Consider the following 13,034-nt stretch of genomic DNA (forward strand, 5'->3'; position numbering starts at 1 on the left):
TATGAAAGATCACGTGAAAGATCACTTGGAGAAAAAAAATGATCGTTTGGTTTGAAATGATTTCAAAAGTGAAGTTTGAGTGAGGAAAAAAAAATGATGGAAGGAATGAGTGGAAATGTAGAAGCTTGCCTAAGAATGGGAACTGTAAGTGGTGGGGATCTTATGCATGACATCACTTGGTTCACCTCCACCTCTTGCTTCGTCTATCCACGAGCATAGTTATCCACTGGAGGTTGAAGAGTGTATGTGCGTTCCAAAGGGGTAGTTCTTTTATTTTGCGAAAAAAAATTTTTGTTTTGTGCGCGACATTGTGAACTCAAAGTTTCAAGTGTTTTATTTTTTTTAAAAACAGTGATTTTATTTTTTATAGAAAAGAAAATCATCAATCGATTAGTGTTTCTTTTGAGGAATTTAGTGAATTATTTTGCCGGTGGTTTTTTTTTTTGACAGTTAAACTTTGGCCGCTTTTGATCAAACATTTGAAAATGCCAAATATTAATTTTTGATTTTTGCATAATTATTTCTTTTTGAATATTTTTGGTTTACTAATATTATTTTTTAATTTTGTTTACTTATATTTGTTAATTTTGTTTACTTATATTTTTTAATTTTGTCAACTGACATTATTTTTTTATTTTTGTTTATTGATATTATTTTGTTACTGTTGTTTCTAAATATTATTTTTTTAATATTGTTTCTAAATAGTATTTTTTAATATTTTATATTATTTCTTATTATTTCTTCAGTATTTAACTGATCCGGAATATTTCTTTCGATAATTATTTCGAGAGGGAAATAATTATCTAGAAAAGAAAATTTGTTATTTTTGTCATTTCTATTCACGCTTTTTAATTGTCTGTTCTATTTTCAATAATCGTTCTTTCAAAATTAGTTTCTTTTATATTCTTTTTTTGAAATATTTCCTGTTGGATATTTTTTCTTCTTTGCTATTTCGGAATCTTTTTTCTTTTTCTTCTATTTTTAACAATGGTTTTTTTTAACAATATTCAAAAATACTTTAAATTCTTTTGTTTTTCTAAAACTCGTAAAATATTTTCGTTAAAAAACTCAATCTGTATTTTTTGAAAATTTATTTTGTTGGTTTTTTCATTTTTATTTCGTATTTTTTAATTTTCTTTTCTATTCTTTACTTCTCTTTTAAATTGTTTTATTTTCTTTTCATTTTTTTCCATTCTTTATTTTCCATTTTTTTCTTTTTAGTTTCTTCTTTTATAAAATTATTCAAATTTGGCATTTTTCGAGTTGTTATTTTTTTCCACTCGTTTGATCAAGAAGCGGCCGGTTTTGAACAGGATAAATGTAATTTTGTCTTAAGAGAAACCGTTAAGAAAGTGGTGTTATATATTTTAAATGCGATCAAATTTTTTTTTTTTTAAACCTCTCGTGAATTTTAATTCTCAAATGGAATTTTCTCGAAAGATTTTTAAGGAGAAATACGAAAAAAAATGAGTGAAAGAAAGAGACTTATCGGAAACCAGTTTCTGCTAGTTGCACACATTCTGCAACGCTACACGCTCTTTGTTTTTTTGACTACGATGGCAAAGCGTAACGAGTTTCAAAACTTGTTTTTGCACGCGAGTTCTACATATAATTTTTCACAATCTCCACATCCTTCAGACAATCGCATCTTCGCAGTTTGTTTTGTGTGTTTTTTTTTTACTTAAATTAATTTTTCACATGAAGTAATTACTATTTTTTAATTTTTATAACAAAAATCTGTAAATATTCTCTGTAAGTTCGAAAAATAAATGAACGATACAAATAAATAATTTCTTGGAGTTTTATTTATTGTTTGTGGTTATTGGTACTACAGTTGTAATTATTATTGTTGTTTACTGTATTCAATAGTATAATTGACATTTATGATTTTGTAATTTTTATTTTTGTTGTTGTAATGATTATTATTGTTTTTACTATAATAACTATTGTTGTTTTACTACGAAAATTATTATTGTTGATACTGTAGTAATTAGTATTACTGTAGTAATTAGTATCACTATAGTAATTAGTTATACTATAGTAATTACTACCACCAGTAATTGGTATCACTTTAGTAAATACTATCACTACAGTAATTAGTATCACTATAGTAATTGCTATCACTATAGTAATTAGTCTTACTACAGTAATTGTAATAATTATTATTATTTTTATTATTACTATTATTCTGCACTATCCTCTAATTTTTTCCTCTCCACTTTTATTACAGTCAAGTTTTCCTTTTTACTGAAATCTTTATTTGAAAAATAAAATTTTTTATTCGATTCTTTCTATTAATTTTTTCGAAAAAAAGATTTTCTAAATTTTTGAAAGAAAAATAATTTTTTTATTCTAAAGAAAAATATTTTGATGAAATATTTGATTATTTCTATAAACGAATTATTAAAATATTTTTTGATGATAAAATACTCGAGGGAGAAAAAAGAGAGAAAGAGAGAGTGTTGCCTTCTTGTGTGATGATGACGAATCAACTTAATAGTAGCGTGAGCTTCCCAATGACCAGAAATACCCCAGAGAGTTTCCAAGAGTACGCTGACACGATGGATGATATTTCAGGCACGCTGAATCATCGAGTTTGCTGCGAGCTGGCTGAAATAGCGATCGTCGTTATTCACAAAGGTGAACGAGAAGTTGGTTAAAGGTGAGAAAAAGAGGTCTTCAAATTTGCAATGTTGATTCAGCCTGATGTTTTCTTCTTCTACTTCTCCTCTTTTTTTTTGGTGTCAGAGACGTTGAGGGACGATACCTTGGCACACTCTTTCTCTCCATTAAATTCCACTGATGGTTGAGTCAGGTGGTTGACTGTTTTGCTCGATTCAAAGACATGACCGTGAAAAATGTCCAATTTGCACTTGTCCCTCTGCTCTAGATCAATCATTCTCGTATTCGCTATATTTAGCATCTCTCATCGTTGACAATATTCATCAAATTCGACTTATATTTTTTCAACATTTTCCAAATTGTTTTTATCATTTAGCATTTTTTACAATCTATCATTTTTTTATCATTTAGCATCTTTTACTATTTACTTTTTTATCATTTAGCATTTTTCTATTTATCATTTTTTACTATTTAATTTTGAAAATATTCTTTTCTGGTTGTTTAAAATTATCAAACCGAATTTAAAAAATTAAATTTTAAAATCTCTATTACATAAAAAATGCATTGCAAGAAATTAAATTTCCAAATGATGGTAATTTATCATTTTTCTTTAGTTTTTTTTTTCCTTTTTTTCAACAAATTTTAATTTTCTTTTAAAAATGTTGTTTTTTTTTGTGAACAATAGTCTCGACAATTTTGAACAATAGAAATTTGAGAAAGAAAAATAATCGAGTTGTTGATCAAGGAAGTGCAGGAAGAATATATAATAGGGGAAAGAAAAAGAAAAATACTTAAGTGTCATTAGTTTTAAAAAAGAAGGGATCCCAGGAAAAGATGATGGTCTGGGTAAAATCCCTACCGCGCCAAATATAGACCCGTAATGTAATACACGTCACGTACACAGAAATAGCATAAGAAGTCTAGCTGAGTGCACACGGCACATCGAGCGTTTTGTAGCATCCTGTGTGTGCTCTTTTTTGAATCCAAGCTGCTTAAGATCGCATTGAAATTCATGAATTTTTGTTTGTATTCCGTGTGACTATCAATTTTAGACAATATATATATTAAGAAAACTGGAATGAGGGACGGAGAAAATTTAAATATTCACACATTTCTTCACTGTCTGAATTATGTGCGACAATTCAATGAATAAATTAACCCGGAGACGTTGAAACTCAGATTTTCTTGAGAAAAACAAAATTCGATTCTAAATAAAAGAAATAAAATAAGATTTTAATGTTCAGTCTTCTGTTGATCAAAATTAGTCTTGATTTTATAACTTTGTTAGAGTTAACAAGAATCAACGTGTTTAAAAATAATTTTACTGCATTCTCCTCATGTGTTTGGTAGCAGAAAATAGGAATCAATTTTTGGAATTGATTTTACTGCATCTGATCAACAACTTGATTTGGATTTATATCTTGAGTCTTCAATAAATCATTTTCGTCGTCGATCAAAAAATTTAATGAATTTGATTAACATTTTCTTTCATTAAAAATATCGCTTGAAATCTGATTAATAGGTATTTTCTTCTATTACAAAAATATCGTTAAAATTATGATCCTAACGTTCTGAACGTTCAAATGAACGAAATTTATTTATATCTTCTTGAAATTAAATTTTTATTATAATTATTTTGCCTCAGTTTCAAGAAAATTAATTCTAAGGTTTCTAAATGTAAAATTAAAGTCTTTAATTTTTATTATAATCAGTAAATTATGAAAATATTTTTAATAAAAAATATTTCGTTCATTTGAACGTTCAATCTTGTGGATAATCTAAAATTGCTGAATGTTACAATAACTTTTCATTTATCTTTTTTTAATAAACTGTTTTGCTAGTTTAAAAACACTCTGTTTATTACAATTATAATATAATTCTAAAAATAATTATAATGTGTATAAAAATAATTATAATAAATATTATAATTATTATTTGTTACTTTTGACAAATTTTTTTTAGCAAACATTTAGCAATTTTCTTTTTTGCGTTCGTAGCAACTGCAGTCCGAAATGTAGAATATTATTTATTGTTAAACAATTCCAAGAAAATTTTGCAATTTGTTATAATTTTTCTGTTTTAATAATTATTTCTAATTTGTGAATAACTTACAGCTTGATTGTCGCATTTTGGAAAAATTTGTTTCAATTTAAAAATACTAAGTTCACTAATCTCGATAAGTGTTTAAAAAATTTACCGGATAACAAACTAAACTTGTATATTTGCAATACTTTTTATTAGACTTTCCATTGTACAATAATAAATAATTAGTAAAACGTTAGATGATTTAATAATGTCATTGTGACTATACAGTAGAGTGAAGTATGAGAACAGAAGCGATTAAACAAATGCGATTTTATGTATTAAAAAACAAATAAGTATTATAATTATTAATAATAATACTATTAATAATTATAATAATTATATAATAATATTAATAATTATAATAATTATTATGTATAATAATATATTATGTATACTGCTGAAAAAATCACCCAATTGATTTTTTTCTCATGATCGCAAACAAATAACAAATTTTCATTATAATTCGATTATTGCGTTATGAAACTCGTTTTCTTAGCCTTCAATATTTCGTTTCCATTTCAACACATTATTGATGAAATTGAATTTACTGAGAAATCAGCATTGAGTAATTAATAAACACTTTTTTTTTGCTGATGATTTTAATGTAACTTTGAAACACAATTCACTGGAATTTCACGAGGTTTCTAAAATTAAATGTCATCAGAAAAAAAGGGAAAGAGATCATTTAGCACTACCTTCGTTGAATAAATATACGACGCTCAGGGATTCTTTAAAAAAAAATACTTTGCCTTACTAAGCTCTATATTGCACGATCAAAAATTTTTTTTTAGATTTTGTTTTTTAATATCAATGTTAGTAGAAAAAAACTGCCCGGTTCGTTTCACTGTGATTAAAACTAGCGATTTTTTGTTAAAATAATGCGGGAACGATTTTTATTACCGCAAGAGAAAAAAAGTTTTTTTTTTGGAGAACTCTTGATGAGTCCCGTACTTTATTACCGAGTTTTTTTTTTTTTGAATATTTTTAAATGGATGGGCAATATTGGGACAAAAGTTTGTCAAGAGCAATTTTGGTTTCGTTTTCTTTTTGACGCTTCAAGACTGAATTAGCGAGTTTAAGTGGAATTCAGTTCTTACTTTTGACGATGAGCTTGGCTGATGTTTCGACAGTGCCAGCGGAGGTTGTTGCACGACAGGTGAAGGTGCCAGTGTCTTCTTCGTAGGTCGTCGCTATCAGCAATACTGCATTGTTTCCCTCATGAATCATCTGCGACAAAAAAAATCCAATATTTTTTTTAATTTATAATTTTTACTTTTAGATTTTTATTTAAATAATTTATTTATTTTCTACTTTACTAGTGAATAAATTATATTTTTATATATTGCGATTAATATTTAAATAATAAATCATAAGGATCATAGTCTCCTTATTTTTCTAATCTCTTTTTTACCCTTTTACCCATTTTTATCCCCTTAAATTTATAAAATTTCCTAAAAAACTTAAAGTCATGCATATTGTTCTCTTTTCATCTTTTTTTCTAGAGAAAAACGTACAAAAATTACCTTTTTTGTAAGAGGGATCATTTTTTAATTATATCGAATTTTTACTTTTGCAAATTTTGAAAAAATTTATGTTTTTCTAAAACTTAAAAATTATTTTATATTATTTTTTAGAATTTTTAAACTTAGAAATTTTATTCAAATTTTCTTCAAGCGCAGTACAATTTGTTATTAAATTTTATTATATGCAGAATCGATTTGACTACATCTAAAGTAAATTTTGCTAATTTTTATAAAGAAATTTTCTTCGGAAATTGTAAAAATTATTCTGGAAATAACAATTTTTAATAGTATAAATTTTACTATTTTTAGAGGAAATTTTACCAAGTCTGAAGTAAATCTTACTAATTTTTACTGATATTTAATTCGGATACTGTAAAATTAATAGGATCTTAAAACAAAAGTAATTCAATAGAATTATTTAATAGAACTGATTTTTTGTTTTCATTTTTTTGATAAAAATTTTAATATTAAGTATTTTCTTTTCTTTTTGTTTCAGGTGAGTTAAACAACATTTTCCCTATCGAGTTTATTTCGTAAGTAGGTAAATATATTTCGAAATATAATATAATTAAGTATATATTATAAGGAAAATATAATTATATATCAAAGGAATAATTTGTAAATTCTGATTCGTTTATATTTAACGAATAATTATTTTTTTCGAGTTGATAATTAATTAAATTGAAGGAAATGTAATATTACATAAAAAAATCACTGTAATCCCTGGAATTATTACGAAACGAAATTTTTGCAGTTTTCTGAAAATATTTTAAATTTTTAACAAGAATTTTTGAGTAGAAAATGAAAATAATAATAATTAAATATTATTAATAAAGTAAAAAAAATATTATTAATATTGTAAAGAATGTAGGGAGTATACAGTAACCGAAGTAGAGAGTAAAAATTTACTTCAAAATGGGAGTTAATTTACACCGTCGAGAGTATTAAATAATAATAGTGATAAATATAATTATATCAAGTAAAATAATATTGATAAATATTGATAATAATAATATAAATATTATTAATATTATTTATATTATTATGTATATTATTATTAACAACTACTAAATAATAATATTAATAATAATACTAGTAGTAATGAAAATAATGATTGGTAATGATTAAAGAGAATTAATTGATAGCTTCCCTGGAAATTTTGTTTGGGATTATTTTCTTTACAATTTTAAATTTTAAATTATTTCCGTGATAATTAAGTACATTTTTTTATCTTCTTTCTGATTTTAATTTTTTTCATTAGCATTTTTTTCCTCACGTGATGTTTGTTTTTCTTAGGCATTTTATAATTAATTGTTGAGATAATAAAAAAGGCAATTAGTCAATGTTCTCACCTGGAAATCCGGCGACTGTGGTATGAGAGCACCTTCACGATACCATTGAATGGTGGGTTTGACTTTTGGTGGAGTCACTTGTGTTTTAAATTGAGCGGGCTGACCTTCAAGGACAATTTGATCCTTGAGCGGTGATAATTTTGGTAAAACGTCAGCAGTATCAGGAGCTAGATTAAAAAACAAAGAAATTATTCATTTCGTAGAGAGAAACAATAATTTTGTAGGAAGATTAATATTAAAGTAGACAATGATTAGAAATATTATGGAATATGATAAATAGCTAGTTTATTAATTGACTGTTGATTGATAATGTTGATTGATTATTGATCACCATTGATGACAAATGAACAGTTGCAGATTAAAGTGTTTTTTCAAAGAATCTCTTAAATGGATTAACGATTATTGACACCTACCGAGTACCCTAAGATTAGCGGAAGTCGTCACTTCTCCCGCTGGATTTTTGGCAATGCATTTATAAACGCCCTCATCCTCGGGGAATGCCTCGGAAATTCTTAAAGTACAAAGATCAACCTCCTTTTGCATTTGGAAGTATTTCGATGGCTTGATAACCTTTAATGAAAAAAAAATCCATTCAGTAATTTACAGAATCCTTATTCTTCAAAATTTAAGATTAAGATCTTAATTAAAATTAATTAAGATGAAACTAAGAGAAGATGATTTATGATTCTCTCACCTTGTCTCCCTTCTTCCACTGAATTGTAGGAGTTGGTTTTCCAGAGATTCGACATGAGAAGGCAACAGACGTTCCCTCCTTGATGGTCTGATCCTTAAGTGGTTCAGTCACACTTGGAGCTTTTTCAGCTCCAGGAGTTGATGGTTTCGCTGATTTCGCCGGTGATTGTGGACCACGAACTGTGCACTCAGCATCGCAACGCGCTTCTCCAGCACTATTTAGAGCAACACATTCGTATTTTCCAGTGTCTTCTGGTACACTCTCGAGAATCAGTAGAGTATAGGTGTTATCTTCCTCCAAGGTCTTGTATCGAATGTCAGCAACGATCTTCTTTCCATTCTGTAACAATCAACAAGCAAAGGAAGCAATTAATACCAGAAATTTATCAAAAGGATTGATTGTCTGATGAATCGATCAGAAAGAATTTCTACTAACCTTGAGCCAATAGACGTCGAGTGGTTTCGTTCCAGTGACCTTGGCATCGAATCTCGCCAATTGACCAGCATTGACAGTTGTACTTTGAATAGTCGAGAGAAAACTAGGTGGAACCTTTCCCCCTCTGCCAGGTTGACGTCTCCTTTCTTCAACAACAAGATTAGCGCTGCATTTAGCTTTTCCTCCACGATTCTCAGCAATAACCGAAAATACACCCGAATCTTCCATAAACACTTGTCGAACAATCAATACTGATTTTGTACTGAACGTATAGATCTGCAGATCAGAGGAGTTTGTAATTGGAAAATCTTCCCTGTACCATTTGATCGTGGGCAATGGATCGCCATCGAATTCAACCTCGAATTTAGCTTGTTCCTGCTCAAAGGCACGGCATGGTTGAATTTTTTTCGTGAACACCGGTGGTGTTGACGGTTTCACTTGACCTTGAACAACACGTTCCTGTGTTTTGGCCTTGTGCTCCATTTCCGTTGTCTCGGTGGCGGTGATTTTTCTTGTAATCTCAACGTCTCCTTTTGTTTCCTTCTGCGTTTGTTTTTGCTTTGCTACGTGCACCTCACGTCCATGAACTGTTGATTCAGATGGATCTGGTGGATACTTACCGGAGCCTTTCACACGCTCGGTGTCAATATCCACTTGAGTGGTGAATGGTTTCTTGACAATTTTCGGAGGTGGCTGAACTGGCTCTTGGGGTTGTTCTTCCCTGTTGAGGAAAAAGAAAATAATAATTAGCAAATTCTGCTGATCGTCATTTTTTTACTTTTTAATCTAATGGTTATAAAAAGATATTAAATCTTTTTGTTCTTATCAGTCTACTTACAAGTTTTCTTGATACTTTTGAGCCATTCCCTTAGCCATTGAATTGCTGACAATTTTCTCACCGGGAACAGCGTATTGATGTGATTGCTCACGTAGTCTTTGTTCCTTGAGTACTTGATCCTCCTCGAGTGTCATCAATTTATTGTAGTAATCCTCATTTTTCTTGGTTTTCACCGACTTTTGCCAATCGGTGTCAGGCTCTTTGAATACTTTTGGTGCTAGATGTTCGGTAGCAATTGAAACACCCTGAGATACACTCTGTTGACGTTCATCAAAAACTTTTTCGAGTTCTGTATCCTGACGTTCGGCTTGATATTGAGTGAGTTCATAATCGTACCAAGCTGGAGAAAATTATTGGCTTTTCTTAGTAATTGAAAAGAATTGTAATTATTGAAAATAATTAAACAAACATTTTTTGCATGCTCAATAGTATTGACATTTCTAGTACATATAGATATTATAATTCAGTTTCACGAAGGATTATTACGACACAACATTCGTGATGCAACAGTAAACACATAATTCGGCTCCTCAATCACTTTTAGAAATAAATTCTTTTTTTTGAGGGGAAAAGCAGGATTTCCGGAGAGAGGATATAACCATTTTGATGAAGAGAAATATTCTTTCTCAGTTTGATATTTGATAAAAAGTTATAAAGAAATTTTTTGAAAAATATAAAAAAATAAAGTATTCAAAAGTATCTTAATGTTTCTTAAGAGATAATTTTAGAAAGAATTCCATTGTCTTAAAATGGTCCAGCCCAGCGAAGTAATCAAGGGGCTTGAATCTCTTGTTCAAATTGAAATTACGATTCTGTAAAATCCTAGGATCAATTGTTTTTGCTAAATTGAAATTACGATTACGGAATATCCTGGGATCAATTTGAACGAGAGATGGTAAATTATTCAAATTATTTAGAATATAGACACTAGAGAAGAATAATAGGATTTTAAAAATTAAGATTTTATTTTTTCAAACGGGGCTGAGTAATATTGAACGTAGAATAATTACCAAAAAATTAATAAACATGGTGAAATACAAATACTTATATTGTGATGATGATTATACATTAACTATACCTGAAGCGAACATTTCCTCGAGGTATGCGTATTGTCAATTTCTCGATATTCATCGGCCAAATTTTCAATTCCAATTGCTGCAGTGCATTGAGCGTCGGAAGAAGCTAACGGATTGGGATTTATAAGAAAAATCAAGGAACAAGGATTTTGGATGTCGTTTTTGATATTTTTTTTACTTCTCTTTGGGATTATTTAGTTGCGTGGAAGTGATTTTTGAGTATTTTGTGCTCGAATAGAATTGTACGTGTCGCATCGTTTTTTGTATGTTGAGAAAATGATTTCGAATCATAAAATTCAAGTAGCTCGTGTGCCAATGTGATTGTACCATTGTTTTTCTTATTTTTGATTTTACGATTGAGTTGAATTGAAAATATTTAAGTTTGAAAAAAATTTATTGTAGTTTTTTTTGGTACCAGGATGTGTATTTTTTGGTACCAATTGAGTAGATTTTATTTCTTGATTGATTCTTAGAGTTATGCGTAATTTTCCTTGATTAGGAATTATAGGATCATCACAATAATTCATGATTAAGAGTTGATCAGATCTTGTCAATTCTTTATGATCAGGAATCACTACGATCATCACAGAATTCCCTAATTAAGGAATCATCAACATCAGCGAAATAAAATCCCAGATTTGACACTCTTTCAACTGATTGCCGTAAATCAGAATCATCATGCGGAATGAAAATACACATCCTGATAGTGATTTAACGAAAACTTTGACAGTTTTCTGGAACTTACGTCTTGGAGAGTTTTTGAGAACTCCACGATAATCGTCACTGCGCGGCTTCACTGTAAGAGTGGTTTCTGTTCGTGCTTCACCAACCGAACTTCTGGCAATGACTTCAATCTTTCCATTGTCATATTGCCTGGTTTTCGGTATATCGAGATGATACATTCCATCGTATGTTAATTTGTATCGCGAACCCTGATCAGAATAAACCAAAAAATCATTATTAGAAGATATTTTTTGAAAACTGATACATTAAGAGGATAAAATTTCATCAAATTACGTTAACAACGGTGTGTCCATTGATCAACCACATGACACGGGGTTTAGGATGACCGGTGACACGACAACAGAATCTGGACCAATCGCCTTCTTCAACGACGTACGGTTCCGGCTTGCTGACAAATGCTGGAGGTGCTTTTACTTTCTCCTCCTCGCCCTCTTCTTCTGGTACACTACAATTATCATCGATTACAGATTTATACTTTCTAGTTACCAGGATGCTGAATTCTTGATTGAATTGATTGAGTTCTTGATTGTCTCGATTGAATTGATACAATTCTTCTATTTAAACGGAAGGGATTCAAAAATAGAGGAATACTTACACTTGCCAGGCAGCTTCCATTTCGCGAATCTTTTCGATACTCTTCATTCCCTTTGGTAATTGTGATTCGTAGATGATTCCAGGCTTGCCGGCTGTCTTGATGACTGCTCTTGTTTCATCCATTCCATAAAGATTTGTCGCTCGACAGAGATATTCGCCACTGTCTTCAGGATAGACCCAACCGAAGTTCATGGCAACGTAGCCGAAATCATAAATTGGAGTGAATCTGTTCTTGTGTGGCAATGGTTTACCATTGAAGAACCATTCGACCTTCATGTTTGGATCGCCAACCGGAGCAAGCTGACATTCAAATTTAGTATTGTTCATCTCAACAAGTTCTGTTTGATTTTCAATCTGAGTGACGAATCGTGGCGGTTGCTTCTTATCAGCATCGTAAAGATCATCCTCCGTTAGATGAACCTCAGAGGTGTACTTCTTGATTGTCGCTTCCATTTGCATCAGGGCTTCTGATTTCTTCATTCCCTTTGGTACTTGATTCTGCAGAATGATGTTTGGCAACTCTGCAAGCAGAAACAATTATGTTGATCACAAATAAGTTATGGTTAATTGTCTAACGTAAAATTTATTGATAAAATTTTGATGAATTGATAAAATAAAATTGATAAAATTATCAAATATGGTTGATTAGAAAACTTACGTTTGCAAGAAACAGAAGCTCTGGTGGTGTCTTCTCCAAGATCGTTGATTGCCTTGCACACATACTCGCCGGAATCTTCGGCATAAACGTAAAGAACGTCCATTGAGACGAAGCCCATGTCATAAGCTGTTCGGTATCTGTGACCAGCTGGAATGAGTTTTCCATTCCGGTACCACTCGATACGAAGATTTGGATCATCTTTCGGTTCGACGCGACATTCGAAACGGACCGATTCGGATTCCTCGACTGTTGCTGATTGGATTTGAGTGATGAATCGTGGTGGCTGTCGTGGTGGTTCCGGAGGTGGAGCTTCGGTGACTGGTCCACGTTCCAATTCCTTCAGTTTTTCCCCACTCATTCCACTTGGTAGTTGAGACTCAAAGTCAATAGCTTTCTTGGCTAAATGGACAAAA

General features: G+C 30.2%; 1 protein-coding gene across 16 annotated transcripts in view; it reads right to left on the reverse strand.

Annotated features, from left to right (window-relative positions):
- Positions 1–13,034, reverse strand: part of LOC122502295 (titin) — a 165,925-nt gene that overhangs the window by 67,891 nt on the left and 85,000 nt on the right. For all 16 annotated transcript variants that reach the window (XM_043612258.1, XM_043612264.1, XM_043612262.1 and 13 more), the window contains 10 exons: positions 12,622–13,020; positions 11,965–12,484; positions 11,643–11,814; positions 11,371–11,557; positions 9,550–9,889; positions 8,712–9,432; positions 8,277–8,615; positions 7,996–8,152; positions 7,583–7,749; positions 5,805–5,934 (listed from right to left, as the gene is read on the reverse strand). In XM_043612258.1, the coding sequence (XP_043468193.1) occupies positions 5,805–5,934; positions 7,583–7,749; positions 7,996–8,152; positions 8,277–8,615; positions 8,712–9,432; positions 9,550–9,889; positions 11,371–11,557; positions 11,643–11,814; positions 11,965–12,484; positions 12,622–13,020 (3,132 nt within the window). The remainder of the gene's footprint in view (positions 1–5,804; positions 5,935–7,582; positions 7,750–7,995; positions 8,153–8,276; positions 8,616–8,711; positions 9,433–9,549; positions 9,890–11,370; positions 11,558–11,642; positions 11,815–11,964; positions 12,485–12,621; positions 13,021–13,034) is intronic.

This window comes from Leptopilina heterotoma, unplaced genomic scaffold (genome assembly GCF_015476425.1).
Source record: "Leptopilina heterotoma isolate Lh14 unplaced genomic scaffold, ASM1547642v1 Lhet_226, whole genome shotgun sequence".
In the NCBI taxonomy this organism is placed as follows: domain Eukaryota; kingdom Metazoa; phylum Arthropoda; class Insecta; order Hymenoptera; family Figitidae; genus Leptopilina; species Leptopilina heterotoma.